Raw genomic sequence first — 22,246 nt, 5'->3', positions numbered from 1 at the left:
TTCTCTCATTTCTAATGTTTCTGTGGTGAGCATGAACAACCACCATAATAAGAATGAAAATTACTAGTCCTACCTCCCCGCCCGCTAAATGTACAGAAATATGTTACTGAACAAACTACTACTCCTGCTACTAATGCATACGATTCAGCCATTGCCCCTACAGATTGGTAAGACCATTTTATTTAATTTCCTTGATTTATAAGGAAAAGTTAATCACAGCGTGATAAGGAAGCGAGATAATTACCTGCAGAAAACTGTCTCGGCAGCAAAGAAATTCATTCTTCTTCATGATGGACTCAGATGTTAACACCAATTCATTTTTACTAAGGGCTGGTTCACTTCGGCATGGATATACAGCCTTAAGAGGAAAAAAAGTTACTTCTTCACATAAAACATATGCACAAAAACGTCATTGTAAAGACACAGAATATAGCTGCATACAATTGATTAACAGCATTCTTTAGTTTTGGTTGGTGGTTTGAGTTTTTTGGGGTTTGTTTGTTGGTTGTTTATCATATGATACCAGACTATTGTGAAGAGACGTTCCACATACACTTCTACTTACTTATGTCAATCTGAAGGTATACACACACACACATTTCTAATTCTATCAATTTATTACACTCACATTACAGAAATCCCAACAGTCATTTCAGCGAAAGGCTTTTGTCTTTGGTGGTGGTGGTGGTGGGAGAACAACCAACAAACAAACCAACCACAAAACCAAACAATACCCTTCTGCAGACATCACAATATGTCCAGAGTTATCACAGAATCATACAACAGTTTGGGTTGGAAGGGACCTTTAAAGGTCATCTAGTGCAACCCCCCTGAGTTATTCAACAACACATCAGGCCTCTGACTTAAGAAGCAGTGCAACACAAAGAACATACATGTCTTGATTTAATAAGTAATTACTTTGTGTAATGTAAGTCCAATCTAGTACCCAAGGAAGCCAGCAGTAATTTATCTAGTTAGTTGGACATTAAGCCCTAGAACTATGTCTAAGCACAGAAGAAAATTCTATTTTTTGCAGCTTATACACAGTTTGGTCCTAGTTGCTCTGTTCTAATGTAAAAAACATCTACAACTCTTAGTACACACATACTGACAGACTGAGCAGGACCACTCGAAAAGGCAATTTAAAAATAAATACTTCAACTGAAACAACTCTCCCCATAATTTACTACTTCCTCCTACATGCTTAATAGTCTTTTCACACATCCAACAGATTTCAGTAATCCTTACCCTGATATTGTCTAAAACTCGCTTGAATTCCAGCGGTTCATCCTTCCCTTCCATGGCTGCAGGATCCAAGCCATCTCCTCCATAAATAAACTGTATGATGTCACCAGTAGAACTTCTGACTGTCAAATCATACTGTGAGCAAAGATCTTCAAGTGATTTTACCAGCTTCCTCTGAATGGGGGGGGGGGGAAGTGCAAGGAAAGTAAATGGGATCTTTTTAAAAATAGCTATTGATTGGGATTATAAAAACTATAGAAACTGGAATCAGGAAATAAATCTGACACAGTGATTAGCAGGCATGAAAACCTATTTTAAGTCATACATTATCCCTAGGGCTTTACTGTACATTCCCCAGCACACGAAAGCCAACAATAACAAAATTTAAAGCAACAATACAGGTCTCCACATTCAGAAATTCCATCACATAGGAAACCTAATGCTAAGCTGCAAGAACCTATCATCGTCTGAGGAATTTGGTTTTCTTTTTTTGACAGAATATTCATATTCTTCCAATGAGGTTTCTTTCTCAAGGCATACAACACTTTTTGCGTATGGAAGCAAAACCAGTCAATGACTATTTTCACTGACAAAAACCAAAGAGCTCATCTGTCAAAGCCAGTAGGTGCTATTTTTCTGCCAGTGTTAGCTACTTCTCTTACAGTAATTTCTTGTATTGGGAAATCCCTTTACTACCATCATCCTTCCTCCACCTCCCAAAAAGAAAGCATGCTATGAAGCATTAGTGGTTAAAAACGTTTTTACTTGAAAGATGGACTTCACTGTTCTATGAAATTAAATTAGCTCACTAAAGAATATAAATTGGTAATTTTTTTTCACTGAGGAGGAAAAAGGTAAGATGAAATAAACGTTAAGATTTTTTTTTTTTAATTCCGAAGTCCAAGTGCTGCAATTTATTCATGTAGGGTGAAAGTTGATGAGGAAAAAAATATTTTGCAGGTTGCTTATTATATTTATATATATTTGTATATACTTACACACACGCAAACATTATTCCCTTAGTTTGGGAGACAAATGGTCTAATTAGTTACCCATCCCAAAAGGAACTGATTTCAGTCTTCGTAGAGTTACTTGCTTATCTCTGAACGTGTCCCCAGCTCCACATTACCTTGGCTTTTCTACTGCCTGTTGCACTGGGAAGAGGACTATACTTAAAATACTACTTAAATATTTTCACTGACGCCTTAAGACGGCTCATAATAGCAAGAAGCTTTGTTGGAGGGACATGTATTTTCACAGGAGATACAGCCAAAGACACTAACACCTTACAGAACTTAAAGTCCAAGTCTATATGGCCAAGGTGCCTGTTACCTAAAGAGGACAGATGCTGAAAGAGAACCTTAGCCATATTTTGGTCATCCAGACAATCTTTTTTTTTAAATAACCCAAACCAAGGATTTGTGTTTTCTGTTTCTCATTGTTGAAATACCGTGTCTGAAAAAGCACTCACAACTCAAATCTATGTTATAATGTATGGACAAAACTTCCATCATTCACATGGGTTTTAGGAACACACACTACATAGAAAGTAGTCCTCAATAATTCCATAGAACAAGGGCTTTTATCACCCATATTCAAGAGGAAATGGCTTAATAGAATCATAGAATAGTTTGGGTTGGCAGGGACCTCTAAAGGTCATCTAGTGCAACCCCCCTGCCCTGGGCAGGGACATCTTCAACTAGATCAGGTTGCTCAGAGCCCCGTCCAACCTGACCTGGAATGGTTCCAGGGATGGGGCATCCACCACCTCTCTGGGCAACCTGGGCCAGTGCTTCACCACCCTCGGTGTAAAACATTTCTTCCTTCTCTCTAGTCTCAATCTCCCCCCCTTTAGGTTAAAGCCATTCCCCCTTGTCCTGTCGCAACAGGCCCTGCTAAAAAGTTTGCCGCCATGTTTTTTATAAGCCCCCTTTAAGTACTGAAACGCTGCAATAAGGTCTCCCCAAAGCCTTCTCTTCTCCAGGCTGAACCACCCCAACACTCTCAGCCTTTCTTCATAGCAGAGGTGTTCCATCCCCCTGGTCATTTTTGTGTCCCTGCTCTGGACCTGCTCCAACAGGTCCGTGTTAATACAAGCATGTCACTATACCATTGCCCGAGGTCTGGTTTACAAACCTCACATCTATGGGAGAACAGAGCAAAGTAATGTACTTGGAAGTATAAATTACTCTCTGCTACATTAAAAACAAACACACACACATAATGTATGCACTTCTCCCCCCACCCCTCACCTCAACATGCACATAAGACATATCCTCCTTTTGCAAGACTGATAAAAACCCCACTCCACTGACAGTTACCTGCATATATCCAGTTTCGGCTGTTTTTACAGCTGTGTCAACCAGACCTTCTCGACCAGCCATTGTATGAAAAAAAAATTCAGTGGGAGTCAACCCAGAATAGAAGCTATTAGCGACAAAGCCTTTTGCTGCTGGAAGCTACAGAGAAGAGTGGGGGGAAAAAAAAGGTTGAAATGTAATGTACATTCTGTATGCATGTTACAGAAAAACACATTGTACGTCATCTAAATTCTTTCAGATAGGTAGCCAATACATACACAAACAGAGCAATCGTCTCAGCTGCATTTAGCTTTGAAGTTCAATGTATTTTAGATATGAATAAAGACTTCAAAACCCTTGCCTAGTTCTTCCAAACTAATCTATTAGACTTTCTTCCTCCTCCTACAAGCCTTGTCATGCTTCTAGCCATTCCTTGCAAACACTACACCAACTTCTACCACTTCGGCCTCCCTTAAAGTTGCCAAAATTGAAAAGGCAGTAAGAACGTTCATTTTGCAGTAGTATAGCAAAGGTATTTGCAGTGCTGAAGACTAGGGAATCCAGAAAAAAATATGACTGGAGGTATGTATGTAATAAATTCCTTCGAATGGTTTGCTCTCACCTCTGAGAAGAGTTCTTGCCAATGAACTTTATGCAGGCATCCCTTTAAGTCGAATAACACCAAACGGCCTCCATGATCACATAGAACAATGTATAGGCTACAAAGAGGTTAATCTTAGAAGATCACTTTTTGTTGTTATTTAACAGGTAGTGCTTTCTAAAGCAGTAAAAAGCTAGAGTTAAAATTTAACTTTTACCTTCTCATCTAATTCATGAAGTATTTTTTCTTCTTTAACTTATTCAGAAAAGATTTTACGTTACAGAACTCAGAAGTTGAAATTTAGGCATTTAGTGACAAATGCAAGTGTCATGGCTACCATCCGACACTTGAGTTACCTGACTAACACACTAACAAGATCGATGGCTGGTACCTAGAACCTTCTCTACTGATCACTAGATTTCAGACAGCAGTTTAAAAAAAAAAAAAAAAGAATCTCAGTGAATTGTATTAACAAGTGCATGAGACTCCTTATTGCTTCATATATAACAGAACTCAAAACATGGAACGTTCAGAGCAGCCCACGATATCTATCCTAGCGGAAAAAGAAAAAAACGAAACCAGACTCCAGAATGGTTTATCTGGCATGTTTCACCTGTCTAAAGATACCAACACACGCCCAGCAGTTGTCCTGAAAAGTCTTAGTGCAGTGAAACAGAACGCAAGAGTGAAACTTTAACAAATTATTTTTAAGACTCTCAAGAGAATAAAAAAATATATCATCAGACTCACTTCAATTTTACTAAATTAGAAAGGTCTAAGCAAGGCTTAGCTGTAAAAATTCAAGCTAGCTAGACATCCCATGGCAATTCACACCACTACTGTTAACTCCCAAATCACATTCAAAACATTTTACATTCACCATACGTGATCCTTCACCATGTCATGACAATACATCCTATCATGCGTCCTTCTTAAATTGGTTGAAGGCAACCTGTTTCACTTTTCTTTACAGTGTCTTGTAAACACACAGAATTACCTTAGAATGCTTCTCAAAGTGAGGCAAGGATCTGTTCTCAAACCCGTCAGGAACTCGGGACCCACTGATAGCCTGCTGACCTACACAAGCAATCATCTGGGATATATTAATGAAGGAGCCTGAAAAGAAAGAAAGAAAAAAATCTCACTCACAAATGAGGAATATCACTGCTCCTCTGATGAGCTATCTTCACTTCCATGAAGATCTATTGTTTAGCTTCATAATTCTTGACAAAGGCACTTAAAATTGCAACAGTTAAAGAAGCTTTTCTGTTACTTGTCCTGTTCATTTCAGCATTTATACAGAGACTGACAACTAAGTCTATGATATAGCCAACAACTCCTTTCACAATGTTTTTCTTGGGGTCATAGACATTCATGCCGCCACTGTTTGGCTACAGACCTTAAATTACCCTGTTTTGTATTATGGATTGTTTTGTACAACCCATGATCCTAACCTGCATATTTCGCTTCACAATTTCTTCAATAAACATATTTTAACAATATTTTTCATGAAGGGTTCCGTGTCTACCAAGATTCCTAGAACAAATTAAGTCCCAGAGGATTAAGTCACTAACTCAGAAGTTTTATTTGCTGAACATATTTGCAAACAATGCCCCCCCCCCCCTTATACACACAGTATAGCCTTCTTCTAAGGTTTCAGTATTTCTTTAGAAATACAAAATGTCACCGTGAGGCTTTCCACAATTTATTAGAGACAGATAAATAAAGGCAAAGGGTTAAGTGATTTCTTCAAATTCTCACAGGAAACAAAGGAAAGCTCAGATAAGAATTTGAGTATAAAACAAGTATTTCCTACACAGGTGGTCCTTCAGAAACAAAGCAGTGAAGGTGGCTGAAATATTAGTTCCAATTCTTAATATGTCATTTCCAGTTGATTTTTGTTTGTGATATGGACACTTGAAGTCAGAAATGCAACTGAAAACTTTTTACTGACGAATTACTTCAAGTCCTAAACATCTAAAGTTCCAACGGGATGTTTTCCAACTTGTACTAAAAATTTAAAGATACAAAAACTAGCACATCAGCTTGATTTTCATTAACTGTACCCAACCTGTACTTACTGAGAAGAGTCACTTCAAATCTATACGACATGAATACTTGAACAACTGACTGTATAAAACAAGCTATAAAGACAGAACAAGTAATTTTGAGAACAGCGATGGAGCGAGCAATCTAATGCCGAAGTTTAGCTATCCCTACCTTTAGAACCACAGAGAGCCATGATAAGGGGACTGTTGCTCTTGTCCAGTTCTCTGAGACAGGCACTGCCAGCGTGATCTCTGATAACAGAGAGTTCTTTAAGGATTAAGGCCTGAAATCCAAGATTTCAGAGATTCAGCATTCGTTAAAAATACCATACACAAACAGTTCTCTTATCATTTGCCAGTAATACCTTCAGTAGTCAAATGGAATTCAAAATACAATAAAGAGAAAGAAACCTAGACATTACTTTGGGTAAAACAAGTTGAACTTTTAACTTGCGTAACGTTCCAGTTTGCTGCACAAAAAGTCTTTGGTGGGATAAGACAGGAGTAGCGAGGGACACGACAACCTCTTCCGTCAACAGCACCAGCTTAAGCCAAACTGAGCACTGAACTAAGCTCTAAGTCTCACTGCGCTATGTGAAAGATTACCACAAAAAAAACCCAAAAAGTTTTTTGGGACTGCTTTCAGAGAGTACAATGCTGATATCTCCAATTGTTAAGAACATAACAAATGTATGAAAAAAAACATTTCTCGGACATACACAGGTGTCTGAAAAGAGGAAGAGTGGAAAAGGCTGCTAGACACTTCTTTCAGACTGCCACTTCAAACTGGACAACTGTGGCAGTACTTCATCATAGGGTGGATTTTCTGGTTGTTTTTTTGTTGGTGTTTTTTTTTTCTTTCTACTTTTTTTTTTTAAAGGTAAAAACTAGACATCGACTAGCCAAGAAAACAAATGTATAAAACCATTAAAGGCAATGAAAAGTGTTCCCTCAGCTGACTTCATTAAGGCCCTGTCCATAAGCTTTTGGGCAACATCCATTGCTCTTCATCACAATTTCTACAGAAAAAAGAAAAAACCCAGCATAACCAAGAAGGGGCAAGAAAACACTTGCATATAAACAGAACTGTAACTAAAGGAAAGGTTTGCTTCTTGGATTAGGTCCTTTGCTGCTACTGTTCTTTATTAACTTAGCAAATATTGCTAAATGTAATTAACCCCGTTCCAATTACCTGTCTAATTTTATCCTCTTGTATGTCACCCCAATATATCCAGCCAGGCGGGAGGATCTCAGTTGTTTAGTATTTAGATGCATACAAGCATCTTTAGATACGTATTTTAGATGCATACAAGCATCTAAATGTTAAGCCTAGACAGACTCAGCTAAAGCTGCGTACCTAGGGACCCTATTTACTCGTATTTTTAGGTTTCAGAAGACAACTTTGAACTTCACAATTTACATTAATATATTCATAAAGTCACTACTCTAAATATATAGTGATTTAAATTAAAAATTTTACCTCTAGTGTCTCTTCTGCAGTACAACCAGGCTGCTGCTGTAGCTTGCCAGTGTTCAGAGCTTCAATATACTCATCACATTTCTTATAGCCAGCATTCAGGAGCTCATACTTAGCTTTTAGCAGGCCCTGCCCAGGGGTTACATCACCAATTCCAATTGAGAAGCCACGATTAGCTAGTATTTAAAAAAAAATTAAAAAAAAAAGAAAAATCATATTTACAGATCAATCTCATATCAAGAAAACAAATTAAAACCAGGAAATATTATCATCAGGAACTTTATTTTTTCCTCCCATCATGTGACCATCATAAGCACTTCAGAAATACAAATCAGTTGTTTCACTGTTTCTGTCAGCTTCACAACTACTTATTTTTTTAAACATAGTACATGATATTTGAAGCAAAAATGTCAAGCAAATCTTGCTTGATTGCTCTGTATTTCTGCTTTAAGATACTATTTTACAAGGAAATGTACTTCCCCCGTTACTTACAAAGATAGACAGGAGCAAGTCTGGCTAGTCGTGACATGGCATCTGCAGCTTCTACCTGTCCCCAGTCTCTCAGCAAGATGTAGAAGATGTTGTTTTTGGATCCTGAACCCAGGGTTCCTTTGTCCATGCTGCCACTCATTAACTCACTGTTTTGAATTGTGACATCTAGAAATAAAAAGGCAAAAAGAATTCATTGTTTTTCTAAAACATTACCTAAACTCTAGTGATCAGTTATGGAGTAGGTTTTTAAATAAAAGCTCTATTCATGAAAAGAACAAAACCCAAAAGCATACATTTAATGTATCTGTAGAAGTACATGAGTAAGTATGTAAGGGGAACAGCCTACAACCTGACCTTACCAACTTCAGTTAGAATTTATTTCCCTTCCTCCTTAGAAAGGCAACTGTATCCAATTTAAGACTTGTGAGAAACATTGTCAATAATCCTTTTTGCTAAAAATCTAAAAATCCAAAAACTTCACTTCATTAATCAGAATAAAGTCTTCAAATCAATCTTATCTGTCCAGAAATAAAGTCCTCAATCATGCATAATAAACCAAAGTTATTTATCTATTTATAAAGTAGAGCAACAAAATTTTGGCAGTCAAGTTACAGTTCTCTTATTCAAAGATTCTGGTACTCCGTTCAACTCAATCGCCTCTGGAGGCACAGCTTACATTTAAAAGACACACTGGACTCAGATGTCTCTAATTACAAGCATACCATAAAGACACCCGTCTTGCCTGTAGGCCTGTACACAATTCCTCTTTTATTCCTTTTGCTTCATCAGGAACCTTCCATTTCAGGCACTGAATCTTCCTCTAGCCTTCAAGCAACTAAAGAGTATCTTCTGTACATGAACTTTAGATATATTTTCAATGAGAGCAGTACAATACATGTTCATCCTCAACTTCATTATCATCTTTCAAAGAAGAACTGGCATATGTGGATGGATCCAATTTAAATCATTTTATGCAGAACGCTGTAGGTGTTTGCACGCTGCACTCTGCTCAACATTTTCAATGTGAATTTAGGTAATCATCATCTTGAACCAGAAGTCACTGCTCTATTACTTATTACATACAATCAAAATATGATACCAGGATTTCTTGAGACTTTGGAGAATTTGCAGAGAACTTTCCGAAGAGAATTAGCGTTGCTTCAGAAATGAAGTTTTTTTCAGAGAACTGAACAGAGCCACCAATGAAATCCAAAAGTTTTCCGCATCATCTGCTACTGTCAAACTCAGAAAATGGAAATTCTTCCCATACTTCCTCAAATGAAAAGACTGCAGAGCAAAGAAGATGGCCTATGTTCACAAGAGTGTGAACAGGATTGCTTTGTTGCCTTTCACCCCACATTCCTTAGAGGCTGAAAAAAAATTGTGCCACCATGTTTATAACTGGCTTCACAACCACAGAGTGGTCCTACCTTCTAAAGAAATCGGTCAGAGTCTGGTGTACAGTGGATTTGAGTCCTAACTGGTAAATTCTTTCTCACATCGATGTTGCATGACAGAATTACTATAAATCAATGGTTCCTCAACTCACACTTCTGGGCAGCAAGGAGCCAAGCTCATCCTGCCTGCTCAAGGTCTTTTCCAGCTGTTACCACACGACTGTTAAATTAATAACAAGCCAAGCCTTGCTCACCTCCTACAGCCTCTTCAACCCTGATGCTCTGGATTCCATCTGCCACTCTGACTTCCCTAACTGGGAGGCTACAGACGGTTTGATATCCTAGGAATTCCTGTCTTCCCTACATATCCTAGCTCCTTTCACTGTTTGACTTCTAATCCCTGTATCGCTACCCCCACTTAAGATACTAAATTTTTCCATTTGCCCTCTGCACAACCGCTTCCTAAGCTTCTTTGCTTTTCTCTCTCTCCCACCATCAAATACTACGTTAGTATCACGACAAGCCTAGCAGCATACAAAAGAAATTTTATTACAAGAAAACACTCCGGTCTTTCCTCTGGTGTTCAGCATGACTTCCGCTTTTGAGAGAAACCGCATAATTTTATTTTTCATTTCAAGAATACTTATGTGAAGTACTGCTTTAACTCCCACAGTGAGCTCAACAGCAACAAACTCAACAAAACAGTAGCTCCGATTTCTCTGAAGACTTCCAAAACACAGCTTTAGAAGTGTCACTCACAAGAATCATTGTAACACAGGTCTTCCCCTTTGCCACAATACTGTTTGCCCTTGGTTCGTAGATTGGCTTTTACAGGACAATCATCACTGGGTTTGAGAATGAGGCTGAAAACCTGTTTTCCTGTCCAGAGTGTTACAGGCTTAGAGAAACAAAAGGACAAGAATTAGGATTACACAGTTAATGCTACAACTACAGCAAAACGGCAAGCAAGATTTTAATTGTAAAATGGGTTTCTATACAGAACCTTTCTATACTGAACTATACTTGTAGAAGCGCATAGTAGCATTCCTTTGAATAGGGAAGCATTATGCACTTTTATAGGTATAAAAACACTGGCTGCTGAATGGTTATCCTTTACATAAGGGTACACGCATGCATTTGGAGAAACATGCTCTGTTGCTCCCTCTTACTGTCAGGTTTCCCTTTCTGATTAGAAAAGGAAAAAAACCAAAAAAGATGCTGCTGTCACTTCATTTCCCAAAGAGGTTACAACATTTATAATCCCTTCTTTATAGAGTGCCTTTGGTTTAAATTTTTAGGAGGTTAAAGATTCGTATAATTATGTACTCCCCTCAGCTGCAGTTAAATGCAAGTAACTGTCACAGCTAGCACTAAAATTATTCATTTGGAGTGACAGAAGCAGTCAAACAATCACTGCTCTTAGCTATTAGCAAAAGTTCTTATAAATTTATAAAATTCACTTTAGATGCTGCCCATAAATGCTCTGACCTTGCTTTAAATTAGTATTATTCACTGGTATTTCAATTTCACTTTCTGAATTTCCCTAATATTACACTTATTGTTTTGAAATTAAATAAAGGGTATGAAAAAAAAGTATACACTCATACTTAGTATTTAACAAATTCGATAATGTACCAAACTCTCTTCAAACAATACCGTTTGCCTCAAATACAAAATTAATCAAATACAGACACCCTTAAATGTATGCGACTGAAGGCTTAACAGACCCTAATCTAATAAATGATACTATAGCTCTCTTCCAAGTTTGCGACAAATACACAAATACTCTGCCCTTCATAATAAATATTTTGTGTACATGAGGTAACAGCAACCAAAAAAACCCTGAAACAACCCCCAAACAAAAAACAAAACAAAACAAAAATCACATAGCACTCATCATCTTTAATCTTTAACACATTGCCAGGTTAACAACTAAAGCATACTGCTTCCCAGGTTTAACATCTCCTAAATTTGGGATACTGAAACCTAGACCTGTTGAGCATTTCAGGACATTACTTGAGGGCACCCAAGGAATAAAATAGTTTTACGACTTTTATTTCCCATATTAGCCTGCACAGCCAGTAACAGTGAGGTTACTACGAACGATGTAACTTCTGCTGACCATCAACAGCCAAGCGGTCTGTCTCAGTAGCAAAGCTATGTTTGAACCCTGAAGGAACCCTGCATCTGGATTGCGCCATCCAAGGCTGACTCTGTTCAGCATCAGGAACCATCAAACAACTTCTGCACAGCTTTGACCCTGAAATCTGATCCTTGCACTTTACAAATACAAAAACTCATACAAAACTAACGTCAGAGAAAAGAAAAACTGCCTCTGCTGAGAACATCACCATGGGTCAAGAAGACACAAGAGAGAAAGTCGTAGTAACATTTAAAAAAAATAGTTTTACACACCTTCAGAATTGCTGGAGGTGGAAGACGAACTTTAATCTTTTCATCTTTGCCAACCAAGATAGAAGCAATAATTTGACAGGCTTTGGCTCGATCAAAAAAGGTATCTTTTAATGTAAGAAGATAGGCACCTAGAATGTAAAAAATTATTAATATGACAGACTAAAATGAGATTAACTTTAAAAGCTATTGCATATTCAGTATCAATATCCTTGTTCTAATATTAGTTACCTACCTACTATGCAAAACGACAATAGTTTAGACAGCTTCAGTTGTAAATCCCTTCCAGAATTTTTTTTTTTAATTGCTCCACACTCAAATTTTAAAAATTAAAACCAGTGCATTTCTATAAGCTATTCTCCCTCTCAGACTCTATCCCATAGGTACAAATAAGGCCTTGGCATTAATCTTTGTACGCTTTCTTACTTATATCCATTGGACATTTCCAAGGAATTAAGGAAACTTGAAGGGACTTACTGTAGGTTAAAACTAATTTTTGACTAATCAATTCAACTCCTCTACCATAATCGTAAGCCGTTTACATTGTCTACCTCATGCATACAAAAATCCCAAACATTCATTGTCTCTGCTGGAGAAACATGGCAAAACATACGCAAAGGTAATAATAATTGCACCTACAAAGGCAGACAGTATCAGAAGATTCTGGCATCATTACATTTCAGACTAAGAATGGCCTTACTTTCCTGATGTCCTTTGGACTTGTGAAAGGAGAAATTTTTTAATTAATACAGAAAAGTTCTGGAAAAGAGGGAAGTCATTTTGAAGGAATAACTGTTAAATCACACAGCTCTAAAGTAACCTTATATACACACCTGTGAGGAAATCCTGAATAGCAGCGATGAGAGGTTCTCCATTTCTTGGTGTTACTAAGTTTGCTTTGGTCTGTATGATACGAGAAACAAAAAAATACGCATTTGAAGACACTGATGTTTCATTTGTTATTCAGAAGGAAACTTACCATTTAAGACAGTTATTTTAGCAAAAATGGTAAAAGCTTATTCTAAATCAAAGTACAGCTGTCTTCAAAAAGATGGAAAAAATAAACTAGAAGTTTCAGTTCACTACAGTTCACGCAAATCTATTGACAGTTAAGGAATAATCTGAGAATAGTTACTGGAAATAACACGTTCTGTTTCCAAAGCAGAAGTTGCAGTCAACTTGATGCGTCTGGTAGGTTACTGTTCAAACGGGACAGGGAAGGGAAGACAAGCTAGCTTTGAGAATCTGAGCAGGGACAAGAGGTTATGCTCACTACAGGGAGCTAGTGAGGTATTTCAAGTTGCATGGTCCCTACTGATATGCAATAATCAAACTAGCCGCTTCCACTAGCCCCATTTTCTTACGCCTTACTCAGACTACTGCTCCAGTTAATCACCCCCACCTATGCAGCACAGTTTTGCCTAAACTGTTCATAGGCCCACACAAACCTGAATCGCACACTTTGCGGGGGGGAATTTTCTTTTTAAGCTCCCAAATGAGTTCAGCAAGCCAATACACGCCGCAGCCAACAGTTGTGTTGGTACATCTGCAGTAGCAGTGGCATTCAGTCACCCTAAAGGAGCAATGTACTGGAAAATCCTCAGATGGTTGGTAATGACTCTACTTTAACACCACAGATCAATGCCTGCAACCATCAGATACCTCTTTATCTACCCTCCCTTCTCCCTTTTTTTCCCCTGCCCTAAGAGCCTACTGTCTCCTGCCTTCTCTGGTAAACTGCCTTCTCCGGTATAAGCACACTATTGCCGCCCCATTTCCAGTTGGTCTGACCGCCTGCAGTTGCTGGGCTGTCAGACCAGAAAGCAAAGTATGTATCTGTTTGGTAACAGAGCCACCCTATTTTGGTAGCAATCACTAAGGACAGTCAGGCAGAAAAATACCGGTGACGTCTACTTACTTAAAAGCAAAGAATTTTCCACAGATACTAAATATCAGTCTATTAGACTACCATTGCATAACAGTCCTAGTTTATTCTAAAATCCCTTTTGCAGAGTTTTCAGGCAGCTTCACAGTCACACATTATCCATACCCAGGAATCTTGATAATATTTCACATGCAAGTTAAGAAATACGGGGATCAGTCCGTGGCAAATGGTGGGGCTGTGTTTCTACCCCTGGGGCAGTCGGTTCCAGGTGTACTGGACGCCCCTCCAAGTGAAAGCAAATTGTGGCCTGCACTCTGCTGCCAAAGGGATTGAGAAAAACACATTAGCAATATCAGTTGTGGCATACCACTTGGCTGCCTTTGACTCCAATTCGTATTGAAGTTCCAGCATGTCTGGCACAGCAGCACTCAGCGGTGGAGCACAGAATAGTATGGATGGGTATGCTGTGGGTATGGAGGCTCCAGAACACCTGCAATCCCAACCCCAACATTATCAACATACCCCCATTAAAACAAGTGCTTCTGCTTTTGCTTCTTCTGTCTGAGGAAGGTGAAGGTTCATCTCATCTCCATCAAAGTCTGCATTGTACGGCGTACAGACACATTCATTAAATCTGAATGTCCTATGAGGTTTTACTCTAGCCTGCAAAAAAAAAAAAAAAAAAAGTGATGCACATGCAGTCAAGCATGCTAAAAGATGAAACGCCATGCCCAAGTGCTTCCTTCTAGGCTTTAACCTCTCTTTTTATTACAGACATGAGTCAAAATTTCTAATTATAGAATTTAACTCAACCAGGAACTGACAGAAATTGTACTCGGGTTATGTTATACAAATGTAGCTACTAACTTCCATCATTAAGAATTTATACAAAGCACAGAAAACAGCATGCTTTGTAGAGATCACATCAGCTCTACAAAAATGAAATGCTTACGCAAGAACAGATACCGAGGTCAATTACGGCTATTAACAGAATTGTCCAGACCGCATACTGCCTAGTTACACATCAATTCCCACACACAACTGCACTGTGTTCATGCCCGTCCCCACGCAGTGTTTCAGAAGAAGCTCTTTATTTTTGTGTGTGTGCAAGAGATAAACACCAGCAAAGGTAAACCACCTAATATTCAGGGATGCACTACCTGCATGTTAGGCTGTGTGTGCACTTACAATGTGAGCCATGATGCTCAGCTTATGAAGAGAGGGTTGTCGATTGAACAGCACTATGTCACCATCTATAAGATGTCGCTCCACAATATCACCAAACTTCAGCTCCTGGGCCATCTTTTCCCGGTTTCCGTATTTCAAAAACCTTATAGTAACACATAACAAAGGAGTCAGAAGAAATAAAGTCAGAAAGATGTAAAGACAACTGAAAATAAATTCTGTGCTTATAATGCAAGCTCTTCCATTAAACGTTGGGGTATTTGTATTACACTAACGAGAAGACAAAACTGGTGTGGATTGCATCATTAAACATCAGGCCTGCTGCTCTTTTAAGTAATGAATGTATTTGTGACATTAGTTAACAAAGCTACAGTTATTCGTAAAACAAGTAAGAAAAAAGTCTTATAAAACTTATAAAAACAAAGAATTTGCTTCAATTGTATCAGGGAGTATAGGGATTTTCATTCATACACTATGACTTCTTACTACCCATAAGCTGACTGCAGATTAGCTCTCCCATGAAAACAGCCACTACAACGTGCCCAAAACTGCCTATTTTCATTTATCTCTGTACTACACCCTGTATTCCAAATATGAGACTCAGTCATTAAAAACAAACCACAAAACAAACCTAATTGCAGTTCACTATCACCAGTATGTACACTTAAGCTTAAATCCAACAGATTATCTAAAAAGAAATTGTACACTAAACCCGAGGAGATAATTTTTTTGTTACTGCCCTTTATGAAAGATTCTCAAAATAAATTTTCCTCCCTGTAGGTATAACTGTTTTCACATAGCAGTAAGAACAAGTTGACGGGGAGAGATAAAAAGTGAATCATTACAGATAAGCATGATACCTTTTCATCTGCGTGTGCCTTTGCTGTATGAAGTTGGCTCCAGGATGAACATCAGGACCATTACGGACAAGTTTCCTCATAAAATTAATATTTGCCTTGTTCACCTGTTGCATAAAGACTTCAATCAGAAACAAATGAAACACATTTCAGGACCTCTTGTTTTTGGTGGTGGCTTTTGCGTTTTCAAATTTTAGGCTCAACTGACAATCCTCCTCACAGCCTCAGCTGCTGAAGGGAACAGGCAGGAGGGAACAGAGGAGGCAAATGTAAGCCAATCTTAGAGCGGAACAGCAGAGTGAAATTAAATTAAAAATCTGGGAAGTAAATTCAGAAATAAAAAAACCAAATCACTCCTTAGACAGATACACCAAACGTACATATGAAGCTATGTATGAGTTCAAAAATTATCAAGCAAAACTCTCCTCTCTTGACTACGTCACTCCTTACACCATATGCCTTCACAATACTCGCACATATCTGGTAGTACAACCTTCATTCACCAGCAGCAACAGAACTGGCTAGGCATCACCGAATGACATTTCAAACATAAAAGCAACACATTCACTCCCTTTTATAGTAAGGCTATAAAGAAGGAAAACACTGATGTCTGGTAGAAAAAAAAAAAAAGGCATAGAAAAGGTTTCGGTTCTACACTACATACCTTTTCAGGGAAAGTTAGTATTTTAGCAACATGAATAGGCACTGCTACTTCATCTATTCTTAAGTTCGGATCAGGCGAAATGACTGTTCTGCCAGAGAAATCCACTCGCTTTCCAGACAGATTGCCTCTAAACCGACCTAACAAAATAAGCAAGTGAAAACTCTTTTATATGAAAGTTGTTTTCAAAACGTTATCTGTTAAGACAGCACATGAGAAAATTCTTTCAAGGTACATCACTGAAGCACAACACAATAGTAGCAGAGACATGCTTTGGAATAGCAAATATTTGTGTCTTAATTAAAAAAAAATAAAAATAAAAACAACTTTCTAGACAAACCTTGCTTTCCCTTAAGTCTCTGAACAAAACCTCTGGTCCATTTTTTAGGTGCCATGTTGAGAGGAATTCCCGAGAGCTCGCTGTTAATGTACAGGGCACACTGCAGTTGAAGAAAGTCCCAGTCTTCCATAATCATCTGTGTTTTGGCTCCTGATATCCTATGCTAAACAAGATAGTCATCCATTTCAGAAAATAAATATAGCAACACGTATTAAACTAGCAAAGAATTTTTCTGATATGAGTACAACTCTTCTTTCGAAAATAATGTTAAAAAACCTTCATACATTGGAATGAAAAAGGCGAGATAACTTTCTAACAGGATGCGTATTGCTATAGCGTAAGGCCATTCACAAGACAACCCAGCAAGAAATTTCTTTTGACTAGCACTGGCTTTGGACAAACGCTGACAAAGTTATGCATTTGTTTAAATTACATTTTTCTTCCAAGCCACTTAAGCTAATATAACGTCACAGACAGGAAAATCACCAGTCGTTAATAATTTTTCAAGTCACAGGAGTTAGTGCTCACTTGATTTTGTTTTCCTGACAACAGACGAGTTTTGAAAAGCCTGAAAAGTGTTAGTCTGGCAGAATATGTTCTTCTAAACAAATGATAAATTGCCAAATTTACTTCTAGTCTCAATTTGATAACCATGCTAACTGAAACCTGATTTCTTAAGAACAGATGGTGGAATAAAGAAAGGACAAAGATGTAGTAAAAAAACGAGGAAGGTCTACGTGGAAAAAAAAAAAAACACAACAAACAAATAGGTATGTTTTCATTGTAAGCGACCACTCAAAAAGTATCATAGTCATGGGGGCGGGAAGAAAAAAAGAAAAAACAAAAAAAAAGAGAAGAGTTTACAGACCAGAACTCAAATGAAAAAACATTTCCCATGATCCACCAGCAGATCTTCAGCAGGTCCTACGCTGCAAGCAGCCAGTCAGCCAGCTCCATCTGAAGCACTTCCCTCTATTTCTTTCAATAAAACCCCGAACGACGCAGCAGTGCAGTACAGACTGCTTGCTAGATTGTAAGCAGTAAGACAAGAAAAACCACTCCCTGTATTCAATTCTAACCAAATCTTTTTGAAAGCAACAGTCTCCGAGAGCTTGAAGGATGACTCACCTTTTTTATCACATCATTGAGGAAAATTATCTCCGTCAGTTTCATTGTTAAGTCATCTTCATTGGTGCCAGACTTCAAGTCACTCACCACAGAGGGTCTGATACACAGTGGAGGCACCAAGAGACGCGTGAGGATCAAATCTGAAGGTTTCCCTGCTTCCGGGTTCATTAGAAGCAGAGGGATATCTTCCGCTGGGATTCTTTTGAAGAGGTTCAATACTACTAAAGGATTTAAGTTTTCCTACAAAATCCATGGGAGAAAAGGGAGAACAAGCCATCGTGTAACAGCTTCAACGCTTCCCCCCTCCCCTTGTTTACTGATGGTTCAAAAATAAAGTGTTTTAAAAAGACAAATAGAGAAGAACTATTAACGCAAACAAAACTACGTTTTATTATGAACCAATGCTTTTAGCGTCTCAGGTACTAACTTGCTATTTCCTTTCCTTTCTTTTTTTCCTTATACATCAGTGTTTACTTCTCATCATGTTACTCTTTTTTCAAACAGTTATCTGAGAGTATTTCATAATTACTTGTCAAAGCAACTCAATGAAGCTCTTACAACAAACTTATGGTACATTGTATTAATTTTATTAGTAGGAACTAACATGAATTACAGTACTTTCTAGAGATTTTTTTTTTTTAAATCTCATTTCTCTCTTAGTACAGCTATTGCTGCAGTATAAGGAAGTCCAGATATTCATTACTTTTTCTGTCTAAATATGTACCCCAGGATTTTCCCAGCTTTCAAAGAGCAGAAGGAAACAAAACTGCACACAGTGCAAAGCTGAATGAAACAAAAAGGTTAGATAATTAAGTCTCGTCTCTCCTTCTCAACATTAAGCTCTGTGAGAATTTCTGTGTATTGTAATAATCTCAGAGCTACAGTAGATCTACACGTACATGCAGAGCTTCTATGGGCCTTTCTTCTCACTTTTCTAGCTTATGGAAGTTTCGCACACCAAGAACATCCCCCTTCTTTACAGACAGAAAGCTACGTATCAGAACATACCAATAAACCAAATTTCTCATTTTTGCAAAGTTAACATGATTGCAAAAAATACAAACGTTCCTCAAGCGTCTTTTGGTATATGAAAATCTCGGACCACCACAAGGCTTAAGCTGCTACATTGAAAACCTTTGAGGAGTTTTATTTCAAGCACAAAAGCTAGCAGAAAATTTAAGTCGTAATAAAATTCACCTGAGCTCTTCCCAGTAAGGGTTCTACTTCTTTGTTATGTTCTATGGCAGTTTCAAAGGACTGGAGAAAAGTAGATACTATCGGATCTACCACTTTCTTATTGGTCTTGTACTTTTCATGTATTATTTTCAACAAACCACACTTCTTCACAGTTCCTGCAAGAAAATACATGTGGGTTGTTTTTCTTTTTAAACAACAAAACCACCACCACCCCTCCCCCAACTTAACATGAGTAAGCTACAGTTCCAAAACTAGTTAAACCTCCAGTGAACACAAGAACAGAACAAAACTTTATCAGCTTTATTAACCAGTGTCCTAAATTCACAAAACACAAAGGGAAGAAATCAGGTCGTGTCTAAGGAGACATATGGCTGGCTTGGCGTGCCTAGATCACGATGTGGCTTCTGAAGCTGAGAGCAGGTGGTTTAGCCCACACCTGAACTCAGCTTCCCCTCAATCACAGCTGATATTTCTTTTCAAGCAGGAGTTCCCACACTAAAAACAGGACTGAGGTGTGCCATTTATATATCATCCCACTATCTTCTAAAGTAACTTTGGAAGGGAATTGTAAGAAGAATCTGACAACCATTTTCACATCATGCAGGTAACAGCATTCATAAAACTGCCACAGACTAGTACAAGTGCTTTCCAAACTCAACTATTTTTACTGAAGTATGCTTACCTACCACCGAATTTTGTAAATGCCTATTGTTTGTGCCCCCTAAGTGTATACGTGGCACTTACAATGAAGCAGGTCTCCATTTATTCAGGCTGTTGATCATTACAACGAACAACCCAAAATTTTCGTGAGTTAAAACCATAAAATTTTAAGTTATGAATTAGCCATCCACTATGAATCTGTAACGCTGCAAGTCCTTTAACAGCGGTATCACTTGATCAGAGTACATGAAGAAAAATACACCTGTTCTGAAAACCAAATGTGAAATCTTATTAAGATATTCTGCCCTGAAGAACAAACTCCAGTGTAACCCAAGATGATCACAGCTCAAATACTGCCAAACTGCAGAACATACCCTCTTAAAGGATGACAAACACATCTAACGTTAAGAAAGATAACTTAATATAACGATGAAAAATCAAGTTCAGTCAAAATGGAAGCCTATAAATGCTTCTAAGTTACGGTACTGACCGCTGACAATAGCTCCCAGTATTTTTAAAAACATGTTAAACGGGGGGGTTTTGCCATTATCCAAGTATCCAATATTGGTCGGGGCCATGAAGAGATACCCCGTGAAACAGAACAAGCAACGAGGACAATGTCTCTATCCACATAAATGAGCTGTGAGCAAGCACGTGCTTGGCATTAAGAACGCAATTACCTGATTCTTAATAAAGGCCAGAGAGAATACCCATTAGCCGTGGAACGAACAAGGATATTCAAGATTCTGATGCCTATCACAGCCACCAAGGTCATACCCATCACAGTAGATAACTATCACTAACTGCTAATGCCAACACTCACCATTAAAGGCACCACAGTAAGGACAAGTGTTTTTCTTTCGGCACTTTTCAGACACTTTCTTTTTTAGCCCTCTCTTCTGGAGATACGTAAGGCCAGGTCGCTTCAGGTAATCCAAAAATTGTTTTTTTTCTTCCACCGACAGCATGATACGGCAACAGGTTTTGCAGATCATCTTAAACATAAACGCATATAAACACAGTTGTTTAACAGATACACGCAGAGTTGCAACGTCTTCTACTATAACTTAAGTTCTTCTACAGAAGGCAGTTTTTTGAATGAAAAAGACAATGGCCTTGATTGAAAGACCAATTCATATGCTGTAACGCACAAAAAAAGTACATGGGAAAAAAAACCACAGTCAATGAGGCAGATCTTTATCTAAGCTCTGTAGGATCTTAAAAAGCCAGATACAAAGCAAACCGAGCTTTGATTTACTGGGATGTCCTAAAAGGCAAGTTATACTGCATACATTTAATTCAAACTACTACAGAAAAATAATGGATTAAATTACTCAGTCCGAGATTATATAAAATAAAATGGATGTATTTACATCACTAAGACTGGTATTTAAATACATATATTTTACAAAACACAAGATGCATAAAGATCAAATTATACAACCTTATTTCGGTCTTCTCAATTACTCTTTCAAGCATCATCTTTTCTGATAATTTCCTTACTCTAGACTAGAAACTGATGTCAAATCATGATTGTGTTTACCTGTAAGATGCCTATCACAGCTTTGAAGTATCCAACATGAAAACAGGGCAGTTCTAAGTCAATGTACCCGTAATGTCCTAAACAATCAGCTAGGTTTTTTCCACAGGTTTCACAGGGACGGTCTTTTTCACTGGTTCCCTTTGGGAGGAGGGGAACACACGCACAGAAAAAAAAAAAAAATCAGCTATAATCAAGTGAATACATAGAAAATACAACAGTTCCTAAGCTAGTCAGCTCTCCTGACAGCAGACGCACAGCACTCGCTCCTTTTTCCCAGCATCAGAAGCACGTCAGTAGCATTACATTCACTCCAAACCTTCAGAAAAATGCCTTTCACACGCAGGCCCTAGTGACAGCGGCGACATTAACTCATACAGCTTTTGCCACTGACATACAGCCCGCTAATCTACAACACGGTATTTTCTAGATGGATGTCTCCGGGTCTCCCAACAACTAGGCAGAAAGAACTCATCTCCCGCCTCAAAAGAATGCTTTCCTGAACCGTCCAAAAGCACGAAGAAAGTAGCTGTCACGGCAACCGACAGTCTATGCAATTCAAGTAGAGACACATTTGCACATATTTTGGATGAGCAGTAAGTTTCAGTCACCCCAACTTATTTCATAGAATCATAGAATCATTAAGGTTGGAAGAGACCTCCAAGATCATCGAGTCCAACCATCGACCCAACACCACCATGCCCACTAAACCATGTCCCTAAGCGCCTCATCTACCCGTCTTTTAAATGCTTCCAGGGATGGTGGCTCAACCACTTCCCTGGGCAGCCTGTTCCAATGTTTAACCACTCTTTCAGTAAAGA

At 38.3% G+C, this 22,246-nt stretch overlaps 1 protein-coding gene across 1 annotated transcript in view; it reads right to left on the bottom strand.

Moving 5' to 3' along the window:
• POLR3A (polymerase (RNA) III (DNA directed) polypeptide A, 155kDa) overlaps positions 1-22,246 on the bottom strand; it is a 38,173-nt gene that overhangs the window by 15,173 nt on the left and 754 nt on the right. Inside the window, exons 2-20 of the mRNA XM_009328737.1 lie at positions 21,429-21,566; positions 20,709-20,880; positions 19,226-19,380; positions 18,029-18,268; positions 16,901-17,063; positions 16,564-16,700; positions 15,903-16,006; positions 15,046-15,187; positions 14,380-14,520; positions 12,806-12,875; positions 11,976-12,103; positions 10,320-10,458; positions 8,164-8,328; positions 7,675-7,847; positions 6,367-6,478; positions 5,144-5,262; positions 3,567-3,704; positions 1,249-1,419; positions 245-358 (exon numbers count right to left, since the gene is read on the bottom strand). Of these exons, the coding sequence (XP_009327012.1) occupies positions 245-358; positions 1,249-1,419; positions 3,567-3,704; positions 5,144-5,262; positions 6,367-6,478; positions 7,675-7,847; positions 8,164-8,328; positions 10,320-10,458; positions 11,976-12,103; positions 12,806-12,875; positions 14,380-14,520; positions 15,046-15,187; positions 15,903-16,006; positions 16,564-16,700; positions 16,901-17,063; positions 18,029-18,268; positions 19,226-19,380; positions 20,709-20,880; positions 21,429-21,566 (2,721 nt within the window). The remainder of the gene's footprint in view (positions 1-244; positions 359-1,248; positions 1,420-3,566; positions 3,705-5,143; positions 5,263-6,366; positions 6,479-7,674; positions 7,848-8,163; positions 8,329-10,319; positions 10,459-11,975; positions 12,104-12,805; positions 12,876-14,379; positions 14,521-15,045; positions 15,188-15,902; positions 16,007-16,563; positions 16,701-16,900; positions 17,064-18,028; positions 18,269-19,225; positions 19,381-20,708; positions 20,881-21,428; positions 21,567-22,246) is intronic.

This window comes from Pygoscelis adeliae, unplaced genomic scaffold (genome assembly GCF_000699105.1).
Source record: "Pygoscelis adeliae isolate BGI_AS28 unplaced genomic scaffold, ASM69910v1 Scaffold16, whole genome shotgun sequence".
Taxonomy (NCBI): Eukaryota; Metazoa; Chordata; class Aves; order Sphenisciformes; family Spheniscidae; genus Pygoscelis; species Pygoscelis adeliae.
This window is presented reverse-complemented; position numbering and strand designations above follow the sequence as displayed.